The sequence below is a fragment of the Accipiter gentilis genome, chromosome 12 (assembly GCF_929443795.1).
Source record: "Accipiter gentilis chromosome 12, bAccGen1.1, whole genome shotgun sequence".
Taxonomy (NCBI): Eukaryota; Metazoa; Chordata; class Aves; order Accipitriformes; family Accipitridae; genus Astur; species Astur gentilis.
Window position 1 is genome coordinate 7646117 of NC_064891.1, and position 27732 is coordinate 7673848.

The 27732-nt window shown below is 45.5% G+C and overlaps 2 protein-coding genes across 8 annotated transcripts in view; one reads left to right on the plus strand and one right to left on the minus strand.

Moving 5' to 3' along the window:
- ADAMTS3 (ADAM metallopeptidase with thrombospondin type 1 motif 3) overlaps window positions 1-21418 on the plus strand; it is a 131815-nt gene extending 110397 nt beyond the window's left edge. Inside the window, exons 16-27 of one of the 7 annotated variants that reach the window (XM_049814933.1) lie at window positions 1310-1366; window positions 1579-1662; window positions 3004-3084; window positions 4684-4847; window positions 5452-5617; window positions 6370-6502; window positions 6772-6979; window positions 7728-7845; window positions 10618-10761; window positions 13488-14504; window positions 15121-17190; window positions 19642-21418. In XM_049814933.1, the coding sequence (XP_049670890.1) occupies window positions 1310-1366; window positions 1579-1662; window positions 3004-3084; window positions 4684-4847; window positions 5452-5617; window positions 6370-6502; window positions 6772-6979; window positions 7728-7845; window positions 10618-10761; window positions 13488-14068 (1736 nt within the window). In that variant the 3' untranslated portion in view covers window positions 14069-14504; window positions 15121-17190; window positions 19642-21418. Of the gene's footprint in view, window positions 1-1309; window positions 1367-1578; window positions 1663-3003; window positions 3085-4683; window positions 4848-5451; window positions 5618-6369; window positions 6503-6771; window positions 6980-7727; window positions 7846-10617; window positions 10762-12777; window positions 12934-13487; window positions 17191-19641 lie in introns of those variants that run through there. The other 6 variants (XM_049814932.1, XM_049814937.1, XM_049814931.1 and 3 more) reach the window with 6 other exon arrangements.
- Window positions 21419-23200: 1782 nt separating this feature from the next.
- Window positions 23201-25475, minus strand: LOC126045023 (uncharacterized). Its single transcript, XM_049815564.1, has 5 exons — window positions 25388-25475; window positions 25011-25081; window positions 24277-24894; window positions 23978-24168; window positions 23201-23734 (listed from the first exon to the last, which is right to left on the minus strand). The coding sequence occupies exons 1-5, from the start codon at window positions 25473-25475 to the stop codon at window positions 23506-23508; spliced, it is 1197 nt and encodes a 398-aa protein (XP_049671521.1). The 3' UTR covers window positions 23201-23505.
- Between the last annotated feature and the right edge of the window lie 2257 nt (window positions 25476-27732).

A 27732-nucleotide genomic window follows, 5' to 3' on the forward strand; every position in this document is an offset into this window, starting at 1 on the left:
GAACTGAGAATGACCTGGTTACAATTTTCAGACTGCACTCTGGGGTATTTTGCAATACATTTCATATCAATAATACTTCAAGATCTTCTTGGACTTCTTCAGACGTTTCTATTTCGTCAGTTACTTGTTAAGCCAGGGCAGTATTATCTGGTACATTTTGCTGTGACTATTTTGTATTTTAAGGCTTTTCTGTATTGCTTTTTTTGTTCTTTCTGTCTGGGGAACCTCCTCAGGGAGGTGTATCTCCTCTATGACTGGGAGCAGTTATTTCAGGAATATCTATCTGATAGAACTAGGTGTTTTGAGACAGAGCACAGAAAGGCTAAGGGACAGATAATGTGAATACTGCATTAACAGTTTAGAGGCTGGTAATTGCTGCCATGAAGCAAGCTTTAATGCAACATTAAATTTGGACAGTGAGCAGACAGATAAACTTAGACAAAGATAAGTTAATGGGCAACTGGAAATAAAATACATAAAATATTCTGCTGAAAATACTTATTAATTATTACAAACCAGTTGGAAAAGTTTACTGATTGTAATTATCAAATTACAGTAGAGAGCCTTTCTGAAAGGCATGGTTCCCTGGAGGCTGATGGATTGGACATGGAATAACGCAAGAATCATTCCAGCTTTGGGAGTGATGGACTCAAGACTCTAACTTGAGCCTTATATATAAGCCTGTGCATTTCTGGAGCTGGCAGCTACTGTGCTTTTCTTAAAAAAAAAAAAAAAAGTAATCAGCAGAAATAAGTGCTCAGCCTTCTAAGAGCATTTCAGATTTTTTCTCTAAGAAAATGATTGGAATTTTGGGGGCAGAGAGGATATTCACATCACAACTTTGGATCCAGTCCAATAAGAGCTTTCTCTAATGAGTCTGGTTTCTGTTGTCTATACCAATGGTTTGCAGCTCCTAGCTCGCAGTCCGTGGACTGCCTAAGCCTGTGGTTTGGCTTATTCCTCAGGAGATGAACAGGGCAAACGAGAGGCCAGCAGAGGCCAAAATATGCCCCTGACCCCGCCACATTCTGGCTCAGCATTTCTGCCCGCGGGCCACCGAGGACAGCTGCATTGTCAGACAGGCTGACAGCACACGATTGAATGTTTGCACAGTATTTTCGGTGTCTGGAAACAACGACAATGCAAAGTGACAGGCAGTGCTAGGAGATAGTTCAGGGAAGACTGATGTTAATCAGCCACTTACTTGCAAATGTTTATGAAAGTGATAAAGTGTTTACAAAATGTTCCTTGTTTTACCCTAACTTTGGCAATCCAGTCATTAAAAAGACTAATTGACCTCTTCCAACAGGAAAACATTTAAGCAAGAGGTGCCAAAAAGAATTCAAGTTTCTGGAAAATGAAATCTGCAAGTATCCAACTTAAATCACCTACCTGAATTTTCACTGGTTTGACTTTCATTGACTATTAACATTTGCTAGATGTGTCTAATTCTGCTTGAAATGCATTTGAAAGCTTAACGTAATTTTACACTTGTAAAGACCATCTGGCCGACAAATGTAGTCAATGAAAGAACAAGATGTGGCTCCCATAGCACTAATTACAGGCGTTCTATTTAAGGGAAGACAAGAGGAGTGTTTACACTGCCCAAAGGAGCTCGCAATATTTCCCTTTCTGAAACAAAGGAGTCTAAAAATACGCTGGGTAAGTTTCAGGTGCTTGTAGAAAGAGAGGCATCCATGGCAACTCAAGAGTACTTGCTGCAGTTCTCATCTCCATTCAGACAGTGATAGATAACGCCAAATCAGGCAAAAGCTTTCCGTTTCCTATGCTCAGAAGACGATCAATGAAAAGATTGGCAAATGCTGTTTGCGCAGTCGCTCGTCAGCCGAGACCGTGATGCTACATATTCCTAGCTCTTCTCTTTCTTCGCTTAGATTTTCCGAGGAGCTGTAGTATGTCAGGTGCATGACAAACTACCGATGCATTTGTTAGTCCCAGAATCCCCAGGGTGAAACAGGATTACTTAAATGCTATGTCTTGTGTTTGCAATGCACAAATAATAAAACTCTTGTCACATCTACACCGCTTCTATAGCAGGGCTAGATTACTCAGGAGGATTGCATAGCAGAGTACAAAACAGAAAGAAACTTACTCAGCTCTTACAAAATGGATCTACAGAGTTTTATTGTAATTAAATCTGCAGTTGTTAAAGAGAAAATAATAGAAATATGAAAATACCATGCACTCAGAGTGCTTGTGATGCTCTTGATTAAAACTTGATATAGAAGCATCTGTTGACAGGTCCCTAGGAGGGATGTTAGCCTTCCTAATGACAACACTTACTTAATGTTACAGTAATTACCTGTGGTTTGGACTGATAAATAATTGAAATTTAAAATAAGAATTGCTTTCTTTGGGAACAGCTTTTTACTTTTAGCTGTAGAGAGCTGAATTCAGCCCCGTCACTTCAGCAGCAGCAATTTAATTGATGCGTTTTACATTCCCAGTTGTAAATAGTTTGGGTTAACTTCCATACAGACAAGCCTTTTCCAACATGTAGCGACAACACACTGTACTACGCCCACCTTTCTCCAGTCTTTGATGTCTCAGAAGTAAGCAGACACACTTAAGACATTAACATCTAACATGGCAGTAAGTAAACTCAAATCTAACGGCCGGGCTGATGAGCAATTTGGAAAAAATAATCGGGAACACTTGTGGTTTTCCCCTTCGTACGCTTAACATAGGAAACATATTGTTGCCTGAAGTGTTGATTGATAGCAGTGTAGCTAGTCAAGTGACAAATAGATTTGTAACTGGTTTCTCTTCTCTCCCTGACAGAGAAGAAACACAAGGAGGTCTTGTCAAATACGTTACAAAACTATTTGCTCAGTTTCTTTCTGACACTGCTTCTCAGTTGACGACGGATGCCCTCTTCTGCAAGTAGAAGCTGGGTCATGTAGTGCGCTCCTAACCATGGCTATTACTTTTTCTTTCCCTTTCCATCTCTGCTTTCTCCATTGACTACTACACATGCCAAAGGGTACCTTAAGATGTTTGATATCCCTCCTGGTGCTCGACATGTGTTTATCCAAGAAGACGAGGCTTCTCCTCACTTTCTTGGTAAGTGTTTCTCCTCAGGTTTGGCTTTGAGGCATGATGCAAAGCATGGGGCAGTCATGCAGAAGAACCTGAGAAATGAGATAACCAAATTAAAGCATTTGGGGTAAATATATGCCTTCAAAATTGCACATTAAGGAGTGACTCTTACAGCATAAACTCAGCAAACAGACATTTACTTCTCATTTGAATTCTGCAAAATATTAAACTGATCCCAATTTGCATGTTTACTAACAAAAGATTGTCATCACTCATATTTAAATGGGCACTGCCAGGGTAAAAACAATGTATTCTATTATGTAAATCGAATTCAGTATCTTTAATTATTCTTATTTGCTGCAGATTGTAAGCAACAACTATTTTAATGGAAAGAAGATTGGGGAACTTGTGATATATTTGTAGTCCATTTCATTTCTGGTTTTTCTCACATAGGACAGTTCATACTGTTATCAATCAATTTGTATCTTACTGTTTACCATTTTCTAACACTTAAGGGATTTTTAGCTCACAGGAGAGGGGTGAGATCTTCCATGGATTTTAACAGTCTTTTAATCGTTTCCTCATGTGCTAGGGTAGTGTCTGAGTTGTAAACCCTTCAGGCAGAGTTGGATTAGTTACTAAGAAGAAGTAGGAATAGAAAAGAAAAAAAAAGAAGAAATTGTTTCAACTGTGATAATGTCAAAGGGGAAAACTTAGCTTTTGAGGTCCAAAAGCTTCATTTTGGACCAAGCATAGCCTGATAGTAACTTTCAGAGAAGCATAGCCTCGCTTTGGTGGCAAGTGGCTCTGTGAAGCTACCCACTAGGTACTGCAGAGCTCCTGCATATGGATTACTGTAATCATAGGAACCTGTAAGATTTCTGCATAGGTTTGGGGGGTTTTTTATCATGTTTTATGCTGCATTGGAAAAAGTTGTACAAAAGTAAAAGTGAGAGTCCATCTTTCAGATTTCTAACATATTGGCTTCTAATTGGAGCATAGTAATAATAATCCCCGCACTACGTGAATTCTAAGGTGGGGTGCAGGAAGCCCAAACCAAGTAGTTTCCCAGGGGTTCAAATGCCTCAGCTCTTTGCTTACTGGTATTAGCATCTGGTACATATGTATGTTTGCAAAAGAAACTGAAATGTGATGAAAAAGTTGTCATTTGCAGAATCTGAGGAAAATAAGAAATGCACTTCAAGTCTGCTACACTGATAGGCATTCCCAGTAATACTGATTTTGGTCTTGCGCAAATAAGGAAGACGGGCAGTTCTGAAGATTTGACTTGAGTTCCTTGCTACTACCCGTGCTTCTTGGGAACTAGGGCTAGTGTGGAAAATGTGTGCATTACGTAGGAAAAAGTGTTTCTCTCTAGTTCTCTATTTAATTCACGTGGATGAGGAGGTACAAAATTGAAGCAAATGCGTGAATGCATCTATCATGAAACTGGAGTTCGGAGGCTGCGTGAGATGGCCTTGGGGGGCCTTTCTCTCGGTGTGTTGGGTTTTTTTTGCAAAAGGCCTGCCTTCTGTAGTATCTCCCGTGAAGTTCCCCATAAGCTACTATGGTTGCCAATGATATGACAGGAGGCACGACTGGCACTGTTTTCACTCCTTTCAGCAATTAAGAACCAGGCTACAGGACACTATATTCTGAACGGGAAAGGGGAGGAGGCCAGATCCCGATCTTTCATCGACCTGGGCGTGGAGTGGGAATACAACATAGAAGACGACATAGAAATGCTCCACACTGACGGGCCCTTGCACGATGCAGTGGTTGTGCTGGTAGGTTACGTGCCGAGCAGCAGGAATATGGTGGGTTGGTCTTTTATAAAAAGCGCGTGGCCAGCCTGGAGCTTGCGCCGAGATAAAACAGGGCTGTGTAAGGGCTCCCTGAAAGACACATGCTGATGAGGCGGCTGATAGCCCGAAGCCCTTTTCTCATTAAGCTGTCACCCTCTCTTGTGAACTGCTGCCTGGTCACGCAACGGTAATATGTCAGTCAGAAGCCAAATATCGCATTGTCGGACATCAGTGGGACGCTTCCAGTGTGCCAGAAAGGGGCATGGCATGTCAAACCATGTCTGAGACCAGCCCTACTCTTTAGCCAAGTCAATGATGTGGCCACACCTTCCTTTCATCCAAGATGATGGTGTCCTACTTGGCCAGCTAGAGCCTGGAAACATACCTCATTTTAAATGGCTTTCTGTTGATCGTACTATTGTTAGTTCTAACTGTAAAGACAAAAACCAATTTATTTTTTTTCCCCAATGAGTTAACTAGCAGTTTCCATGTCTCCCCTAAAAGCCAGGCTTTGGTTTCTTTACTTTGCAAAGTAACGAATAATAGTTCTGGTTTTGTACCACTGTTTACATTTGATTATTAATAGATCATTCCTCGGGAGAATGACACAAGATCTAGCCTGACTTACAAATACATCATTCATGAGGATTCAGTACCGACTATCAACAGCAACAATGTCCTACAGGAAGAAATAGATACTTTTGAGTGGGCGTTAAAGAGTTGGTCGCAGTGCTCCAAACCCTGTGGTGGAGGTAAACAGATGCTGTAGCACTTTCTAGTAATGAATGACACATTACTGAAAGTGGAAAAGTAAAAAGTGGGGGACGTGAAGGCTTTAGAAATCTTGGCCTTCCTTTTTTTAAAAGCAGTTTGTTATTTTGGGTACCCAAGCCTAAAATATCTTAAGTGTCTGATTATTCAAAAGTGTCACACTGGCAGCCTAGAAAGAAAAAGTTCTTTTTAGGTGTTTAAATTTACTACCCAGAGCCACTTTGGAAGTACACACTCGGACTTTTATGCTACTGAGTGTTCACTGTACTTGTGGTACTTACATTACTCTTATGCAAAGATTGGGGAATGCAAATGTCAAAATAACTTCAACTCTTACATATAGCAGTCGAGCAGGTAATGTGTTCTGGTAGCAAAAACACTAAAATAAGACTTGGGTTCATTCCCAGGTTAGCCGGTGACCTGCTGCTTGATGTTAAGGAGGTGATTTCTCCCCTCTCTATGCTGTGATTTGTCTGTAATGCAGAGGTTAGACTAAGGGGTCGTAACTGTCCCTTCTGGCCTGAAAAACCTATCAAAGTGTCATCTTATAAATAGCATCCACGGAGCACAGTGCAGCAGTCTTGTGCCTGACAACTGAACAAATTGGGAGCATGTTTAAATACTTCATAAATATCTGTCATGTAAACCCACTTAATAGGCCATAAAACTTAGGTTTAAACCAAAAAGTCTAACAAGGGCCTGTTTTGCCTGATTTTTCTGAAATATTTTCCAGGGTTCCAGTACACCAAATATGGGTGCCGCAGGAAAAGTGATAACAAAATGGTTCATCGCAGCTTCTGTGAAGCCAGCAAAAAGCCAAAGCCCATTCGTAGAATGTGCAATCTTCAAGAATGTACACAGCCTCTGTAAGTATGTCTCGCATAAAGATGTAAATGATTGCTCCTTGTGGTAGGTGTGGAAGTTGACCCAAGCCAAATTTGCTAGGATGCTGACAGCTTTCTAGACTGGAGTTCTCTGTTACGGATGGGTTTTTTCCACCTCTATAAGAATGCTTACTTATCTTGCTGAGTGGTTTCATCACAAAAATACTGTATACTAAGGGCTGCCTGACCTGGCAGTAGTTTGGATAAGAGGTAAAAGTTGTGATGGTATCTTACGCCTTTTTACTTCCCAGCTGGGCAGCAGATGAGTGGGAATACTGCACAAAAACCTGTGGGAATTCAGGCTACCAGATCCGTACTGTGCGTTGCATTCAACCCCTTCACGACGGCGCAAACCGCTCCATCCATTTCAAGTACTGTAGCGGAGATCGCCCTGAGAGCCGCCGGCCGTGCAACCGAGTCCTGTGCCCCGCGCAGTGGAAAGCTGGACCCTGGTCTGAGGTAGGCAAGCAGCAGTCCTGAGTCAGTAACGTGCCTTCGCTAACTTCTCCCAAGTGCCTCCGAAATCGGAGCTGTGCCTGGGCTCAAAGCTCTGGACTGCACCGGACAGTTTTCCAAAACCTGAAAGTCTGCAGCAGGTAATGCCTTCCAGCTTCACGGGCTTCTATAGCTCTGGAGACTTCTCCAGAAACCGGCAAGGAAAATATTCACGATATCACATACGCTATCCTGCAAAACAAATGTTGACATTTTGCTTGGTTTTCTCCAAGTTTCCAACTTCTCACTTCCCTGCTTCTGAGGATAGCGTAACATTTTTTACCAGCTCGGACTGTTTTGGAATCACAGAGTTTCTGCAAGTGTTGATATTGTTATAATGACTTGGGAACAGACAGCTGAACCCTACAGCTAACTCGGTGAACACTTGAGTTTTCTCTGCCCTTTGTATTCTCTTTATGTTACACTGCCAAGATTAGGTATCGGGCTACAGGAAGAATAAGTAGCAAAATTCATAATACGCACTAATAATAAATTTGACGTTACAAAAAGCAAGAACCAAGGAAAAAAACCCATCATCCTCCTCTGCATATTTCTCTATAACGTCAGCCGTCACTACAGTCTACTTTCAAAACAAATTGCTGGAATGTATAGCTTGACCTGAAAGCCAACCTTGGGCTATTTTAGACAACTTAATTTTTGCACATTGCTGTGAAGGCTGAATGTCCTGAATCGTCTTGCGTCTGTTTCGTAGTGTTCTGTGACCTGCGGGGAGGGAACCGAGACCCGGCAGATCCTGTGCCGTGCTGGTGACCAGTGCGATGGAGAAAAGCCAGAATCAGTGAGGGTTTGTAAACTCGCCCCCTGCAATGGTAAGAGAACGTCGTAAAATGACTGCAGTAGGTGAGGGTAACAACTCCTGTCTCGGTGCAGCCTGTCTCGATAGCACAGTGCTGGGTAGAGGTGTTAGACATGGATTTCATCCTTGAGTGAACTCCAGTGAAAAATTAAGAGACCTATAGTTGGTCGAAATAAAAGCTAAGCTTTCTGTGAACTTTCTGTGTTAAAGTGTACAGGTTTCTAAGACGAGGCAGAGCCTACACTTAAGAACAGGCAGTGTGCACACCAAACTTGTACTGTACGGTATTTTAAAGATATTACACTGTCAGGTGACAACCACACAGCACCGTTCATCTCTCGCATGCTAGAAAATGTACCCGTTCCTTGGAGATTCTCCTGATTTTTTCCAGCTAAAAGCACCCTGTTGTTTAGTCCAGCACATTACTGATATCGTAGCTCCAGGTAATCGGTGCTTCTCGCACGCCAGGGTCTCTCTTGTCACCATGCTGAAATAGGGGGTTTAAACATGTTAGCCTGAGTTGCATTTGCAAAAATTTGTGCTAGAGGTGAAGGTCACTCTAAAGTAAACCCTGTTCAGCCTCTAAATCCCAGGATAGGTTTTGCAAGCCTGCCAATTGAGGAAATGAAAAAAAAAAAATACATAAAAATGGAACCACATTGCATTAATAAGGTTCCTAGGAACCTCGTTACATTATTCTCATAGGATTTTTTGAAGAGATTTTTAAGCATTTTATGACAAAAAAGCCTTTCTTCCTCTGGGTCCATGACCATCTAAGATTTGGGGGTTATTTGTTTTTTAAATCCCTCATGGTAGTCCTAACACTCTGATCACTAGCTGGTAGAAACAATAAAGTAAGAGTTCTTAGAAGGCACAGTGTGTTTTCGCACAGAGTGAAGCTAACAGCTTCCCACAAGTCTGGTAAAGGTGTCTGCTTTTGGTCTTCTGGCAGAGAAAGAACTCGGAACAGAAAACAATTGTGGGAGCAGTGGAGAGTTATAAAACGTTGTATCCACTAGGTGGGAGCAAATCACAATCTGTGAGACTGTAAACAAGTACAAGGTTTAAAATCCTGTTTTTCACTGGTGATAAAAATATTTCTGAAACTGAAAGAAATCAGGGCTACATCATTGCAAAACTATACACATAGTTTTGATCTTGCACTTTAAGCACCCCCACAAAGAAGCTGTACTTTAAGCATCAGGTGGGATTTTCTCAAATAGCCAGTGTTAAATTCCTACCTTTCCAAAGTAAGCAGCACACTGTCTTTTTTTCTCTGTGTGAGAGTACTACGTCTCTCTCACCATAAGTAATGCTCAGAGCCAAGTGCCACTGACCCCTAAGACCTAGGATCCACTTACGTGGCATAGAAGCAATAGGTGGCCTCGTACGGGCCCTTTACAAATGGCGGTTGAATCGCATGGGTTAACACTCACTGTATTTTTAGGGGTTTGGGTGCTTAATATGCGACCCATCTCACCTGCCCCAGCGAAGGAAGGATTCTATGCTCACGTGTAGGGGCTTGCCTCACAGCGTTCTGAAACACTAGGTTCACTGCAAAAAAATGTGAACTAATGGCCGCTGATACCCCTGGCCTTGATGCTGCAAACTCGATGCAGCAAACTCAGCAAAGATCTGAGCTTTATGAAACCGCTGTGAGCTACGAGCGATGGACAGCTACATCCAGCCGAGTCCCCTCCTGCCTGTGCCAAAACCGCAGGGTCCCCATGGGTCGTCAACAATCCGACTCCTCTATTTGAGCTCAAACCTCTCTGCTCTGCTCAGGGGTTTGGGCCATAACTTTTACTGAGCAGTAAGTAGCTGGCCGTATTCTTTCAGGCCAAATAGTCTCTCTTTTTCGCCACACTTTTCTGATGCAGTTTCTACCACATTCTATCTTTTGGGAGATTACAGCTAAAATATCAACAGTGTTCTGTAATATTTATGTAGATAAACTCTTTATGCATGGTCACGCATGACATTCTTTTAAATCTGCATAGCCTTGATTACTATCTTGATTTTCAGGGCTTTAGACTTAGCAAAACATTGGTCTATATTAGGTGGTTTTGACAAACCTGCCTACCTGCAAGATTGCTGAGAGTTTAATTTTAATGGAGTTGCCATGAACGTTTGCCACAGATGGTGCGATTTCTTTTGTGCTATGTGGCATATTAGCATTTCTCTTCTATTTCATGAAAAACCATGTGTCTGCATACGGGAGAAGAACTACCAGCTCTTTCACCGTATGCCTTGGTGGAGCTGAGTCTCATAGTGTGGAAAAATGAGGACGCCTCCCATAGATATTTCACTTAAACTTTGTAGGCTTCTGTGATTAGAAGGAAACAGGAGGTAGGATTTTATCCTGCAGGTCCATAGCAATAATCTGAGCAGCAGTCATGGTTCTGTGGCTGTGCCAGATTAGAAGAATGGATTTTGTGGTGCTCAGACAAATAGATGAGCCACGTAAGAACCTGTATAGAACAGACCCTCAAAAAGTCTTTATACGAGCTGTCCCTGCTTTGCAACACAAGATACAGAATGAAGAAGAAAGCCCCTGTTGTTTTAAATTTTAGTCCCTAAATACCCACTTTCAGCGAGATTTCTCAATGGGATGCTGTCTGCAAGCAGTGTACTTAGAGTTACAGTGATGCCTTCTGTAAGAGCTGTTTCAATTCTAAAATCTAATGTGAAAATTTTTTAGTTGATTTAAATTATATTCTAGTAGCTTCATCTTCTAAAGATTCCCTAGGGAGCCGATACACTTTCTTGTGTCTTCTGCTCTTAGTTACCGTGAAGCAAGTAACAAATTGTGAGAAGGAGAACTTTTACCATGAACATCAGCGGAAGGATACAAGCACTTACATACTGAATAGGAAATGGTTGACTAGGTTGTGCAGAATTAACCTAAAAAATAAAAAAAAAGGATTATGTGAGTATACAGCTCCAAGATTGTACTTGTGGAACCTACTTAAAGTAGATAAGTACAAAACCAAATCTTTGCACTATCGCATGAGTCATGAAATCTAAACCATCACAAACTGGTATCACAAAAATTAACCATGGGCGAAAAGGACCAAATAAGATGCATTGTCACTATGGAAAGGCAAAAATAATTGTTTGGTGCTTTCTGTTTTGGTTCGTTACTTTAGGTGATACTATTTGCTTTGACTTACATACTGACGTAAATCACAGTACGTTAACAAGATGACTGCCATAATTTTCCAGATCGGGTGCTTTTGTTTACACAGAAGCATAAAGATTGTTCTATATATGATGCAAAGATTTGTGTTTCAATATTAGCTTTTCTAGTTTAGATGAATTATAAATATAGCCCTTGAATTTCCCATGCTAATTTCCTGCTGAAAATAGTTTTATAGTGCCTTCATGGAGTACATATATTTCCATGCAAAACTGCAGGGTTAATGCTAGGTTTGTCAAGAACCCACAAACATCTATGCAAGGCAAAACGTTGGGATGAGGAGCAAAGAAAATTTTTGTGTTACGTGCCGCAGTCATATAATTTGCTATTTATAAAAAAGGTCCCACAACCCCACTGGTTTACTGAGTTCAGTGGAATTAAGCTGATTTACACTGATGGAGAGGTTGGGCTGCAGTTAATATTTTATAATAAGAAAATTGGTTGCCTAACATACTGTTGACGTGTGGCGCAGCAGCATCTGTACACAGGCGAAAAAAACACCGCTGTACAGAAAGCTAATTTAATTGCAGAGCTTAATAAGTGGTGTTACATACCATCTGTTGCTCATGAAAATGTTGACTACGGAATTGCTAACTATGAATGGAGGACTAGGCATGGAACAGATCTTCTCAATAGCTGGGGTTAACTTTTGGCTTTTCACATGATAATTTTGCATACCTCTATCTTAAGTAAAACCCATCAATACCATTTCAACCAGCTGCAATATCTTAGGAAAATTCTGCTAATGGAAACTTTTTGCTGGTCTCTCCCTGAAGTGTTTGAATCGTTACAGGATGCACCCAGCTACTCATTTGTCCCCATCACTGGTTTTATGTCCTGTGAAGTGTTAACGTGTTTGTAGGGTCCTGGTCTGATTCTGGAGCCCTGCCAGAGCCTTAGCACCCGATTTAGGAGGCTGAGGGGAGACACAGACGCCCCGCGTTTCGCAAGAGTCCCAGTCGCTGGGCTGAGTCCTCCGTGGGAGAGCAACAGGTTCGGCTGGAACACAGCACTGAAAGGCACGGTCTGTCCTGAGGGTCCCTGTAGGTGTCTGTGGGAAGGCGGTTGCCCCTCTCTGCCTACAGGTCCATTGATTTTAAAATAGCAAGATGCTTTTCGGAATAGTGTTGACCCTGCTGCAAGGCTGGACGAGGTGACCTTCCGAGGTGCCTTCCTGCGTTCCTCTCTTGGGTGTTCATACTGCCACGGCACGTGATACTCCAAACTACACAGATAATTAACATTATAAATGAGTGGTAGGATGAGTTAGACACAGGGAGGAGAATAAAAAGCGAGCATTAAATCTCCTCATTTTAAAATCTGCAAATAGGGCAGCTCATTTCAAATGCCCGGAGCCAACATCCCATCTTCTTCTGTGCCTTGACACAGCTCTGCTCAGATACTAATGGAGAATTTGACTTTTCCTGTGAAACGAGAGTGAGGTTTTAATTTAAACTTGCATTCCCATACAGAATACCAGACTACGCAGGGAGCTTGTACCTTGATGTAGTCAGTACAACAGACTGCAAGACTAAGAACAGAAATTCTTGACACAGCCACCTACTCATGAGAGTTACAAACTCTCAGTGTTTGTCCCAGTCCTGGTAACAGTAAAACTTAGGACTTCACCTTTGAGCTCATGTGACAGTCTGAAGGAGCCTGGCCAAGTACCGATGTGCTCTTAGCTCAATATCTAACCCTTATTTTTCTTCTGACTTCTTGTGTTACTGCTTTCCTCTCTACCAGTTTTGTCCAAGATGACCACTGCATCTCTGTTTGTGGAACAGGCATCCAGCAAATGCTCAAGAAACAGTGACATTTGGGGGATCTCTAATACATCCTTGACCTCTTTTAAGATCTTTTTGCTGACTGGGAAGGGAATGCCACAAACTTAACTTCAAGGCATGTTATGTCTGAGCTATCTGTTAAAATTTTTCCATCAGTTCTCCAGTTACGGTTAGGTCACTGAAAAACTCCGACTATTCAAACAAAACTTTACCCAACTATAACATTTTATTTTAAGACATCATGTAAAAGGCTTCTTTGAGAGGTATTGCTTGGGATTTAATTTATTTAAGGGAAGATTTCATTGTTTTTAATGCTGTTGGTAGGTAGCATCCTCAGGCTACAAGTGAAGGTGATTTGGGGTGGGTAGAACCACATCTGGCCCGGTACATGGGAGGTCTAGTAGGTTAGCACTGGAAATTGTTGCCTGTGACCCTCCGCAAATATAACATGTCTTCCCACGGCTCTTCATTTCCGGTGTGCGTAGAATATTTTTTAGGGTGGTCCTGGGTTCTGTCAGGGAATGAAGCATCTCAGGTTGCCTATTTAGAGTAGCCCATCATTTATGAAACGTAGGCAAAGCTTTTATCAGTGCCCATCTAAATGCTGTCCTCCAGGCGTTTTGGTGCTCTTCACTAGGTTTTACAACCAACATTACATCTGTTTTGCAGATGAGCCCTGCATGGGAGACAAATCTATCTTCTGTCAGATGGAAGTGCTTGCACGTTACTGTTCCATCCCTGGCTACAACAAGCTGTGCTGCGAGTCCTGCAGCAAGCACAGCAGCACCCTCCCACCGCCGTTCCTCACGGAGGCTGCTGAAACCGAAGAGCTAGCGATGTTCGATCGGAGCGATCTGCCGAGGGCTTTGATGATGCCGACCCCAGTGGTGCCCCACTACTCACAGTTCCCACCTGGGAGAAGTCCTCTGGGCGGGCTTCCCTTCGCAGGAGAGAACGCAGATGCACGCGACTCCCTGTCCAGCACCAAGCCCAAAGGTGCTGAATTTCCCCAATGGAGAGCTCCTCAGGCGAGGAAGACCTCAAGGCCGTTCGCTTTGCTACACCGGTCACCTGCCAACAGCAGCAGCAGTCTCCGTCCTCGTAATGGCCTCACGTTGGCCACAGCCGTTCCTGTGGTGCCAGCCCGTAACACCACCGCAGGTGCTCCTTATCCATCGAGAACCTCACGGAAGGGCGAGAAGCACGCTGAGAAGAGATGGCCTTCGAGGTCCTCCACTGTGGAAAGATGAACGTGAACGCCTTGTGGAGGATGGCTGTCAAAAGAGGCTTTGTTTGGCGCTTTGGGTTTAATTTCCTTACTTCTGGACACTATGGTGCACGCCACTTTCCACAAGCGGGACGCTGCAGGTCATCAACTCATCTTCCTTGTAAATACAAAGAACAAGAAGTGCTGGTTCACTTTCTAGTTGCTCCCGTCCTCCTCCCATGCTGAGTTATCTGGCTACCTTGAACACACCGGAGGAAAGCACCAAAGAATATTCCTAACGGTGAGCAGAAGTTGCTGAGGGCGTCAGTCGAGCTCTAGTACAGAAAAGTGGCCCCGACCTCAGCACTCACCTCATTATTGTTGGTTTTAAAAGCTCGCATGTAGAAAATGCCCCATTACAAGAGGTACCAAACGTTTACAACTATACAAAATACTTTTGCAGTGGAACAACTGAATCCGTAAGACTTGTTTTGCTAATTTATCTATATAAACAGATATTGTACGAGCAAATTTGCAGCTGTTGTGTAAATACTGTATATTGCAGAAAGTCAGTATTATTTTTAATAGTTTTGTGCTGTCAGACAACTGTTTACCTATGTTGCATTCTGGACAATTGCTAGGTGCCTGCCATTGAGTACTGCCTTATTTACATTCCAAGAGTTGATTTTTAAAGCAGCATTATCATAAAAGGAGGAGTGCCCTTTTCATATGAATGACATCTGCTGACACTAGGAAAGGGCTTTTTTGGAGGATCAACAATGTGATGCTTTCTTTCGAAACAGGGCGGGAAAAAGCGTAACCCTCAAGGTGTGAGTCTACTTAGAGCCACCCGCCCATTAGAAGTCGGTTTAGAAACTTTAGTGTAATTCCAGTCACAGGTTGGAGAAATGATTTTACATGCCTGTGAACACCGACACCCACGCCCTACGCTGAGCAGGTGTTGCATCAGCTCAGGAGTAGCAGTGCCGTCCCTTAAGTCTCCTTTTGCCGAAGAGGTCAGACCAGTGTAGGAAACCATGTATATACTGTAAGTACTGTAATGTTCACGAGTCAAAAATGAGTTCTGTTTTCCAGATGATCTGTTTGTTGTTTCTGAAGCTGAAAAAGCATCACAGAGGTAGAATAAGCGCTAACAAGAAGTAGCTGTGGCAAGACTTAAAATAGAATTTTTTTTTTTTTTGTTCCTACTGGAAGCATTGATTTAAAGGTGAGAGATATATTTATTTTTCAGCATGGTTCACCTCAAAATCTCCACAACCACAATGCATCTGACTGCAATAATGTACTAGTAATTTATGTCAATAACCATCTTGTTCACAGTCCACCCAATCGCACTCTCTCCTGTGTGTTGCTGTAAAGTACTTGTATATAGGATTGAAAACTAAAGATATTTATTAAAAGTTGATTTCTTGATAGTATTTTATGTACTAAATATTTACACTAAGGGCAGTTGACTATTCTTTTTGCCAAGATAAAATAGAGAGATGTAATTAGATACCTGTACATGCTATGTCATATGGATAGAACAGAAATTTAAGCTAACTAAACTACTGTAGAGAAATCGTTGATCTTATTCTTTTAAAAAAAAAAAAAAGTCTTATGACAGTTTTTTTATTACAGGCATCTTTAATTTCTAAATAGGTTACTAAAGTTTCACGTGCAATTTTTGCTTCCCTGTAAAAAGTCCTCGTGATCGACCCATTTAAAAGAACAGTGAATATGTACCTCTGAAATGCTATAAAGTAGGTTAGGACCCTGGAGATTAAATTCTAGAAATATGTGTAGTGATTATGCAGAATCACTAGGAAGAAATAAGGATGAAAATTGTTGTCAGAAGGCTTTTAAAGTAAATGAGAATGGGGGTAGGTTAATCCTGTTAGGGGAAGTGTAGGGTCACACTACGCAAGACGCATCTTACATCGTGATGCGTGTAATCTAACCCGCTGAAGTATTGACTCGACACCTCTAAAGAATTGCTGCTACCTTTCTGCAAGGCTTTTGAAGGTCCAAGAAACTAGTATTAAACAGATTGTACAGACAATCCCTGAGCCTCAAACAGACAAATAGGGTGTGTTTGTTCCTCTAAAATTCCCCAGAAGTCAAATTCTCTTCTCTGTCTTTATCTTTTACATGTATACAATGTGGGTGTAGATAATCCTTGTACCTTTTTGACTTCTTTTCTACCAAGCTAATTTCTCTTTCTATAAAGTGTACACTACTGATACTGTTTGTTGTATTGGGGAGCACGTAACAATAAAATCTTTAACATAACAAGTCTTTCTCTGATTTGATTCACGTGGGAGGGTCTGGTTTTTTTCATTTTTAAGTTTTGTCTTTTGCAAAATGGCAGGCCATGTGCTTTAGGCATGACCTTTACCGTCTTGAAAAAAGTGCATTTGAATTAAATATTTAATTTGATTTTTAAAAACAGGCGTCCTGCTCTTACCATTGAAGAGTGCAGGTTGCAGAGAAATTGGGGGAGAGGAAGGAGCACGTTTCCAGCGATCCAAAGAGTTCCTGGTACACGCGTGGGCGTCCAGATAGCAGCTCCAACTGTTTTGACAAGAACGCATAACTTTGGGGGCTTTGCTTTTTGAGGAGGGGTATCTGAGGCATTCTGTGCCAGTCAAACAGGAGGCAGCTGCTCTCCTCTCCTCTATCAAAAAACGTTTTCTGAGCTGATGAGAGGATTTCAGGTCACTGCCAGAGGTGGGTCATTCTGGTACTGCTCCAAAACGGCGACAACAGGTTTTTTTCTGCAGTTCAGGTTGCCCGTTTTCAAGCAGAGTGGACCCAGACTGAAACTTCTGAAGAAAAGCTCATCTGGTAAGAAAACAGGGAGGTCTTCATCTCAGAGGTGGAGTCTAGAGAGACTTTGGGTTTCTAGCTGAGTCTGGAGAAACTTTGGGTTTTTAAACCCAGCAGAGAAGAGGGTGAGAGGGAGCTCTAACTGCTGCGTGTATGCACGTAGCAAATATGAACAAGGCAGGAAAACAGATACCAATGTTTATGATCCAGCAAGTATATACGCAGCACGGAGCGACCCATGTTGTGCGTGTACCTCCAGTAAGGCTCTGGCAGCACGAAGCACGGCAGTCTGAGTGAGGAGAGGAGATTTCCACGCAGCTCCGCTGAAGCCGAGAGGTAAGCCCACGGAGTGGTAAGCCCACCTGGAGCTGCAGACCTACAGGGCATTCACATACCTGCAAAAGGAGCCCGGCTTTCCTATGGGAACAGCTTTTGCCTCTGCTACAAATACGTACAGTGGGACGTTAACTTCGGGTGTCGTGGTTTGCACCAGTATTTGCCAGGAGTATTTTGGTATTTGGTCTGTAATTATTGATTTTAATTGTAAAAGGTGCAATGAAAAACCTTAAATGATGTTTAAAAAAAAAAAAGGCAAAACAGAAAATTAATACTAAGAGGCCAAATTTCCAACCCACTGCATTGACGAGACATTTGTATCGCTCCCTTGGGCTTCAGGTCTCAGCTAAACCTCTGGTTTACTACATTCTGCCAAAAATTACACTCTCTGAGTACGTTCTTGACAGTTTTAAGCTGGGCAAGTAAATCTGACGTAAGTGTCTAGTTGAACTCAAATTCTTGTAGAGAAGACCAATACTAACATTTCATAAGCAAGAGTCTTAAAAAAATTCTAAGATCCATCTCAGTGCCACTTGAGAGTGCTAAAAAGCTCTATTAATCAAAGTTCAGTGTGCAAGCTGTTAGGGTAAATGGCTCGCAATTGGCAATAACAGCGGTTGTAAACTGCACTCACTGGTTTACCGCTTCTGGAATGGCTCACAGAACGGCAGGATCTGAGAGGGACTGATTTTAATGGGAAACTGCAACTTCAACTGTTCTTGCAACTTCAACATGTTGCCAGATGACAGCTTGTTAAAATACCGCTTAAAAAATTCTACAAGACCAGCGGGTAGTTTTTCATGTGACAAAATTCAGGTATTAGCTCTTTAAAAGTACTGGGGAGAGGTATCTTTGAAGAGACAATTTGAGCCTGTCCTCATTTGAATTGTAATTAAGGCAGAGATTCTAGCAGCTTTAAACCAGTATCTTAGGAAGATGCCAACCATCTGTATTCCACATAGAAGTAGTGCTTTTCAAGTTTCTAAAGTGCACAAAGGAAGGTCAAGCTTAGGTAAATCGATATTAACACAGTGCAAAACGGATCTGGTTTCTTCCAGGGGCTTCACACATTCCTGAATTATTCGCATGGGGTTTTTTCCTAATTCTCTGAAAGTAAGATGGTGCCCATGGCAAGATCTCTTACATGGCATGTGTAGTATGAACTGGCCCTTATTAATTGCAGTGAAAAGGGGAAAAAAGTCTCTGTTTTAAACTTCATATTAAGGTAAGGGAGTGCTAATGGCAGAGTTGGGACCGGCATACCCTTCTGGGTTATTCAGCGAGAGCTGAATGTGAGGTGTCACCTTCTGGGCTGGCAGAGCGTGGACAGAGAGCTGCTGCTGCGACAGCAGCGAGGAGGCGGACGGGAGAGCAGTCTCAGGTTTATAAACTGGGAAATGGGAGGTACGGGCAAGACCCTGTGCAGGAAGACAATGCTTTAGAAGGATCGGTCCGCAAAATCATGTTATTATTCAGACATATAAATCGCCTTTTGCCGACCCACAGAAATACCTGTTCTTGCTTATTTCATGTGTTCAGGATCTGAGCATTAGGTCTTTGTTGGAATGATTGAGTTTTAGGACCAGGTGTCTGTGCTGATATGGAGGAGAAATCCCCATCCCTGTTGCTGGAGGATATTTTCTTTTTGTAGATGAAGATGATTTCCAGGCTGCTCTGAGAGAGATTTCTTTCGGTTTAGTTACAGGAATTTGTCACACTAGGTAACATTTTCTAAAAAAAAAAAAAAAAAAAAGGCTGGGGGGGGAATTTACATTTTCTTTTTTGCCCCACTTTGTTTTCAGCCCACACCGATACTGTGCATTTCATTGAGAGACCCATGGATTACTTAGTCTCTGGGGGCTGCTTCTCAGGATCTTGCAAGGACTGTTTGCTTTGGAGTCAAGCCAAAAAAAAAACACCAGGGATGCTTACAGCACTTGGAGTTGACCACAGTTTCAAAAGAATCTGGCTGGCTTCACACTGAGCAAACTCTAAACTGGGCGGAATGGGTGACTGGAGGGGTGACTGGGTCCTACAAACCAGAACAGCTGGGACAGAAGCAGAGACGTGATGCCTGTGGTGCTGCTGAAGGAGGCACGGTAGTTCAGGACGAACAAGAGCCTTTTGTTTGTTACTTGGTATTAATTTACAGGGGTTTATGCCGTTCCTTTTGGATACGATGCACAATATTTTAGCCTGTTATTATACTCTTGTTCCACGTTGTGAGGGAAGCGCAAAACCCCTTTGAAATTTGATGGCTGATCAATCCAGAGGTACACATGTGTACCAGAACAGTGATTTACTCTGCAGGGAAGAGTCACAGCTACTCCTTTCCTTCCTTTTAGGATGACTGGTTTGCATTGAACATTAAGATTGCATGGTTGTTCATGAAATCAAAGTTATAATAATACATTTAAATAAATTTAATTTCATGTGTTTCATGGTATGCAGGTCCTGGACCCAAATACTAAGACTTCTACGCTACAGTCACCCTCAAAAGGGTGCAAGAGGATCTCTTAGATTCTAGTACCAATCCCAAATTACTTAACCGCCTCTACAGAACCTAAGGCAAGTAATACACAGACCTTCCTATGCTCAACTTGTCCCAAACCATTGCTACTCTGCTTTAAGAGACTAGAGAGCACACCACTTTCCACACAAGAGCTGCTCTATGAGACAGGACCCTTTGCATAGAAACTCAAACACATTCTAATAACAGCATTAAAGAAAAAAATTAAAAGCCGAAAGTAGCAACTCAAAGTTGTCCTCCTTTTATTTCCTAGGAAACCTAGCGCATGGGGAGAGGCACGCTGGAACAGATTGACCATGTAGCCCAGGATCTACTTTCTGGCTGTAGTCATTAATGGACACTTAAAGAAAGAACGTATGAGCAAGGGACACCATAGGATGGCCGTCTATTCCCTGGCAGCCTTCGCCCTCCCTGTGTGCTGTATTCACAACCTGTTGCAAAATTCTGGTTAGTTCGAGTTAACGAATTTGAAAGTGTGGGACCAAATTCTTTTTCCCCAGTGGTTTTACATCAGGTACACCTCAGATCTGACAGCGCAGGCGGCTCAAGTTATTTCAGTGCCAGCTGAGGAGGTTTATGCTTCTGAGGAAAAGCAATTGCTTTCAACATGTCTTTCTCTGGCAACCGGTTATGTTTAACACGCTTCCAGGTTCCCGTGACTTGAGAAAGAGGTACTACTATAAATTGCTGACAACAGTATAAGAAATCTGTTTAAATCTGAAGAGTACTTTCTGAGCCTAAGTAAATGCATTTTGAAAGTCCTAAGTGGCTTTCTTAATATCCCATGCCATTTGCAGTGGATGAGAATCACTCAGAGTTTTCCAGTGTCCCGATGGACTCAACACAGGAATGAGGCATTAGTGAAGAGGGGCTAAAAGCAAAGTTATCAGAAGTAAACTGCCTTGTGAGAAACACATAGGCATCTCGCCCAGACCTCTGCAGTCAAATGCAGATGCAAAGCTTTCTCTCACCTGAAATAAGAAGTATGCATGAAAGGCCAAAAGCATCTTTACAGGAGCCTCAGCTTTTACCTTTTGGGTGCGGCACCAAAAACGTGTACAGCTCCATACATCTCTTGATCTCTTCTTGTGACCTTCCTCCGACTCTGAGCCCTTGGAATTTTCCTCCTGAAAGTGAGTCTGACATCACTGCGATGGCTGGTTTTCATTTGGGGAGACCTGGAAGGATACAAAGGTGTGAAAACTGCTCCTTTTGGGATCCTGAATACAGAAGGAGGAGGAATTGAGGGCAAAGACTGGTTTTCCTGCCGCCTCGCTCCCTCTCTGCACTTCAGTACTTCCTTCTGATTTGAGACTAGATCCTAGCTGTGTGTTTGCTAGGAGGAAAAAAAAATAATCCTAGTTGTCCAGGAGGCAATGGACAGTGGTGGCAGGGGTTAGAGCCAGGCTCGTGCCCCAGGGGGGACAGCTCTGCCACCAGACTAGCAGGACTCGCGGCCTTGTCCTCTACGCCTTAGGCTTCCACCGTGCTCTGAAGAGCATCTACACTCACCCCCTCGTACTGCCCCACGCAGCAGCGGGGAGTTGGATCCAGAAGATCCTGCACAGTAAGCGCCTTGGAATATAACAGATATTAGTTCCTTTTTGTGACATTCACAAAGCAAGCCAGCCCATCACTGCCACCCCTCCGAATCCCTATTCAGATTCAAGCTCTTCCTATAGCATGACCTTTACCGTCTTGAAAAAAGTGCATTTGAATTAAATATTTAATTTGATTTTTAAAAACTGGCGTCCTGCTCTTACCATTGAAGAGTGCAGGGTGCACCCTTGCCAAAATCCACAGGAATTCCTCCAGTCCCACAGAGCACACGGGGGCCGTCCAGGACACAAGGGCTTTTTGGGTACTGGCTGGCTGAGGCAGGACTTTGGGGCTATTCTCCCCATGGAGATGGGCTTGGGGGGGGGGCGAGGAGCCCCCCGGGCCTCCGGCGCAGCCCCGTGACCCATAGCCCGTGGCTGCCAGCCAGGAGGATGCTGGCAGAGTAATTATGGTGCCATCATCTTCCTCCTCCTCCTCCTCTGCGTTGGAGATTGGCGACCTGGGGGTTAATGCAGCTGCCCATGAGTCTCCTACCCCGCTCCCTCCTGGGCTGGCTGCTGTTCAGCATTTTAACAGCTCCAGTCATTTATTTCCTAATGGCAACAACCTACAAAAGGGAGACGGCAACGTCATGCAACACAGCAACAGAGCCGTGGGCGCCCGGGTGCCCCCGGACCCGTCCCGGCAGCGGCGGGGCTTGGGGCTCCGCCGGGCGCTCTGGGGAACTGGGGAGCCGCGGGGTCCCGGCCCGAGCCGGGCGTTTCCCCGGGCGGAGAAGGGAGCCCCGGGGCTGCGGTTGTGGGGCCGGGCCGGGGGCTGGAGCAGAGCCCGAGTCCCGCCGGTTTGGGATCAGAAACGGAGCCTCGGGGGGCTGCTGCTGGGGCCGGAGCCTCAGGGGTGTTGGTGGGAGTTGGGGGATGTTAGGGAACTGCGTTGGGTGTTGGGGCACTGGGTGGTGGGGGCCTGGGTTGGGTGTTGGGGGGAGTATTGGGTGGTGGGTGGGAGGTGGGGGATGGGGGGTGGGAAGGGTGCATGGACCCCCACTGGAGGTGGGGGTCTGGTCGCATTGTTCCCCGAAGCTTGGGAGGCTGGCAAGCACCAGGCCGAATTAAACATCTGAGATGGGCGAAAAGGTGCTTTTCGCTTTGGGTTTCCAACTCTTTATTCAAGGGGTGTCCCAGACCAGTGATTGAACAATAAACATGAGTCACTGCCTGTACAGTTTATGACATTTAATATTCACATTCAAGTCATGACAGTGATTGATTTACAACCTTGCCAAAAGCCAAGATTGTTTTAACAAGCATGAGCTGAAGCTGAAACCAACTGGAGCCTACAACATGCTGGAGCCACAGATGAACTGGAGCTGGAACAAGGCAGAGCCATCCATGAGCTGGGGCAGAAACCAGCCTGAAGGTGGAGCTGGGCCAAATCAGGGTACCCCAAACGTGGGTTGACCTGGAGCGCTCGCACCCTTCAAACGTTCCGCTCGTCACTGGCACCCACACTAATGATTCCCGATCACAGAAAAACTCGGCACAGGAACTTGATTTCTGCAGCGTTCTTGCTACTTGTCTGTGGTTCCTGACGACTCCCATGTCTGTCTTGCCAGAGTCACTTCTCCGTGCCACCAGCCGATGCTGGGAGGGTTTCAAAGCTGCGTCAGAGGGGCTGGGATGCCGGCGTTACCTCGGATGTCCCGGGGTGTCCTTTATCCTTCAGGGACAGCTCTCAGCTTCCACAAAACGAAGTCCTCGAGTCCGGGGCCAGGCCGTCCTTCAGTTTGTTCTACTTCAGCCTGAGCACTACCCACCCACGTCTCCAGTAAAACCCCATGGCCTCATCACTCTGTGGTGTAGAATAGGAACCAGTACAGATCAGCAAAGTTAATACACTCATACGATAAAGACCACCCAATATCATCGTTAAGGAAGGGCATTTTCTTAATGCACCCCGGGCAGGGGACATGCGCAGCACACACGGCAGCTCCCCCTGAGGCCTCTCGGAGCGAGCCCTGCAGGGAGGCGTCAGCCCCTGGGACTTCGGCCGAGGGAACTGCGGTAGCCCCAGACCCCCAGCAGCTCCACTCCTCCCCCTCCCCGAGCAAAGTCACCGCAGCCGCCACCAAAGTCCCCACTCACCAGTGCCGGGAGCAGCCACAGCGTCAGCTGGTTCCCCTGAGCTGTGGCTGCCCCGACGCCGGCGGCCCCGTGAGCAAGCAGCCCTCATGCCCGGCACGCAGCAGAGCTCTGTGGAGCTGCCAGAGCGCAGGCAGCATGGCGACGGCAGCTCCTGCAGCCGGGAAACATCTCGGCCAACAGGCAGCGCTGTGTCTGCCTGCAGTCACTTGTGGGCTCCCGGCAAAAACCCAGCGGCTGAGAGGCTGTCGGGTCAGGCACATGGACAGAGAGGGCTCGGAGAGGGACGCGGCACAATAAAACACTCTGTTTGGGGCTGTGAGGGAGAGAGAAAAGCATGGTAAAAATTAATGCACAAAAGCAACAACTGCTGTGCAAGATCAAGACTTTAACCTTTAATCTTAAGTTTCACCTTTACATCTCAGCCATAACCTGTGGCTAGCAAGCACACACAGGGGACTGGTAAACAGCTGCTTAACACATCAGCTAATGAACGGTGTCAAGCAAAAGGAAACAGAAACACATTTAATTATACCCTTGATCTCACCAGAACACCTACAGGAAGGCTGTTCTTGTTTGGGTGACCTGAAGAACGGCTGCACCAGTTCTGGTCCCAGCCCTGCTTGCCCTCAGCAGCACAAGGGACGCGATCCCCCCCAGCTCCGGCCCCGCTGGGAACCAGCTGCAGCTCTTGGGTTTTTGAAGGAAGCAGCAGAAAGCATTCTTCAGAGTAACTGCCGATACCTGAAGCTGGGAACCAGAAAAAACCCTGGAGAAAGCCAGGCAAGGGAAGACAGGTGGAGCCGCACGAGGCGTCTCTGGCTCCTTTTGGCTCTCGTCGTGCCTCCTGATACTCACCAAGATTAGGGCAGTAACCAGCCTCTCTTCCCTGCACCCCCTCTTTGGAGAGCCCCAGGAACGGCTGACAGTCTGTCGGTCACCCATCCAGTCTGTGGGTTTGGGTGCCAAGACCGTGTCCCGGTGTCCAGGGAACGCCCCGCCTGTGCAGCCCAAACCGTCCTGGCCTGTCCGGGGCTGGAAACGGGGGTAGCCCGGAGCAGTCTTGCAGTCTGTGGCCTCTGCAAATCCAGCAGCACTCGCGTTACACGGGGACCACACAAAGCGCACCAAAACGGCGTCAGCTCCACCGAAGGGGACCTCAGACACGGCTCCCAGCCCCCGAGAGACCTCCGGGCACGGCAGCACCCGCCGTGGTGGCCCCTGCCCCGAAGCCCCCCCGTCCCGAGCCCGCGCGGGGGGACGGACGCCCGTGCCCGGGGCCGCTTCGGCCCCCGGCGGCGGCTTTGGGAAGAGGAAAAGCGGCGGCGGCGCCGACGGCAGCCGGGCACGACGGGGAAGCGGCAGCCGCCCGGCCCGGCGTGAGCGGTGCCCGAAACGCTGCCCCGAGAGCCGGGTGCGCGGGTGCCGGTGCTCTAACGGACTCGGGACGCCGGCTGAGGAGCAGCGGTGCAGCCGCTTCCAGTCATGGACACCCCCTTCGGTTGGGAACCCCCCCCCTTCCAGCCAGGGGACCCCCCTTTCCAGTCAGGGGAGCCCTTCCTTCCAGTCGGGGCCCCCCGCCCCGCCCGTACCCGCTCCCGCCGCGGCGTTCCGCTCCGCCGAGTCCCCTCACGACGGCGCCCCCTGTCGGCGGCGCCCGGTACTGCAACCCCGGGGGCTTGTTAAAGCCTCGGCGGAGGGGGGCGGATCGGCACACCCATGCCGAGCGGGGGCGGCCGCGACCCGCGCCGACCAATCAGCGGTGCCGGCGCCTGCGGCGACCAGCCAATAGCGAGGAAGGGCGGGAAGACACCCCCTTCCCGCTGATGCCGCCTAGCGTCCGCCCCGCCGCGGCGGCGATGGCTGCAGCCCGGCCGGTGTCCCCGGCTGGCTTGGCTCCGTCAGCCGTTCTTTGATAATTCCCTGTCCTCAACGGGAGGAGTGGGCGCCTCTGCTTGCCCCTATGTACCATGTACCCTCTCAAAAGCCCTCGGCTGAGTGAGGGAGGGGGGCAGGTGCTGCGCCGTCCCCTGGGAGATCCGTTCCTCCCTGCCCATGGCCTACACGCACGAAGCGGCCACGGTTCCCGAATTCCGCCCCCTTCGCCGTAGGAAGGCAGGTGGGAACTCAGAGGAAGACCTCGCCGTGTTACCGAAATCTGGAATAAAACTCCTTCACAGCAATGAGAAGTTAAGGAGCGGGCACTCTTTTATTGCAGCGCTGGGGACCGCTCCACCTGTCGTGTGCACCTGGCTAGTCTAGCTGTGCAGGTTAAATACACACCTGTTATACATATTCACTAAATTTCTGGAAAATGTTATACATAATCATTAACTTTCCAATAAATCATTAGCATATGTAAATGTCTTTTCACGCAGGCACAGTGAAGGTCTCTGGTGGTCTTCCATAGTCTTCCTCACTTGTCCGCTTCTTGATCTCTCTTAGGTGATTCTGCGCAGTACGATTCTCACCATCATCTACATTAGTTTTCACAAAAATGCATACTATGTCTATTCCTAAATATAACCTTCCTAATAATTGGTCCTTCAGGCACACCATCTTATTAATATTCTTATGTTAAAACAATCGTTGGTTAATCTCACTTAACTCTACTGATTAGAATCCTCGATAATTAGATCGAGGTGGGAAGGGTAAGGGGTTTCCAAGCAGCAAACACATAACAGTTTCCTTAGTTTCCTAAAACAAAACACTACAAATCAACAAATCTTTGTCAGAGTTAGTGTGGTTAACTGATTTTAGACAATACTTGAATTCTTATGGTTACACATACTACATTTTCTAAAGTTCCTAAGTTTCTATGACTACATTTCAAACTTAACACTCCCATACCTATGCTTCACAATTTTCTACTTCTTAATTGAACCAAACTCTTTTATGTGATTAAATTTTTATTTCTTTACCAGAATATTTGCAACAGCCGGACCACCATCCAGCCCTGGAACCCCCAAATCTTTTTTGCAACAGAGCCCAATTTCTCATTAAGGAACACAAAAGCAGGGTGCGGGTGGGTGTTCTGAAGCTGACGGCCTTTGGTTAAGCAGTACCTGCTGGAGGGGCCCTCCGAGGCTGTTGCAAAGAGACCCAACAGGTAGATTGCTTCTGGGTACCCGTTTTCAACACACATTACTCGCAGAAGGAGTGACACCCAGCAGCAAGCTGGAGGGAGACGACAAAACGTGATGCTTGGAAACACTCGTGAGCAGAGAGCAGAAGAGACCCGAGCTTCCACTTCTCTCCAAAGAGAGGAAGATGTCAGGACAAAGCAGACTTTACCAGGTAGCAGGACTGAGGACGCACGAGTCCAACCCCACACACCGTTAATAACTTCCCAGGGCAGTTGGCTATTATTATTGCATGTGTCTATTACAGGGGCAGTGGGGGAGCCAGCAAGAACCTGCGGAGAAAACAAGTGCTCTACCAGGAGTGAGGTACTGTGAGAAAATCATTTCAGGACTGCCTGGAGGATCTGGAAGCCCAATTGCTGTTAGTTTTGATGAAAACTGAGTAACCCTCACCCTCAAGCAACGGCGTAGCAGCAGAAAGAAGTACAGAGAAGTCAGTTTTGTACTGAGTAAGGGAGAACAAGATATGTATTTCTTGGAAGTGGATGCGTCCATCCTGCAAATGAGAGAAAGCCGATAAAAGAAACAATCTATAGATTGGTGTCAGTCTGCCACAAGTGAGGTTAAGCATAGAAATGAACCCAAAAGACAGGTTTGCAATTGCAGCAAGCTTCAGCTTTGTATGTGGTCATTCCCTCCTAAGCCACAGTAAAACATCTTTCATAGTGAGAAATTAAGGCAGGAATCAATGCATGCCTAAAACCCATTCCAGCCAGATTTCCAGCAACAGCAGTCCTCCCTTGTCTGTTCAGACAGCTGAAGCCCAGCTGTTTTTTTAAGATGCTACGTTTAGTAATGTGCTTGGAAGCATCCAGGGCTTACCTGCACCTCTGATGTAGTCTCCCTGTAGCTGAAATGCAAGTTTCAAGGCTGTCACATTTCAGTAATGTCACGTTTCAGTAATGAAGTCAAATGCTGAAGGTCTCAAGTGTCTCAGATCAAACTCCTCTGCTGTCCAGCAGTTGCACTATGTCTTACATCCTAAATGCACGCATATCTGCTTCTGAACTCAGTTTCTAGAAGTAATGCTTCCGTCATTTCTTCCCCCCCCAAAAAAAAGTCCGTACTCCCCAGACACCAACAAAATCAGCCCAGGCCCGTTTTTCTCCCAGCTCTGAGCAACCTGTCTGACTTGAAATACATCTCCAGTTACAGCTGTTGTCACTGGCTA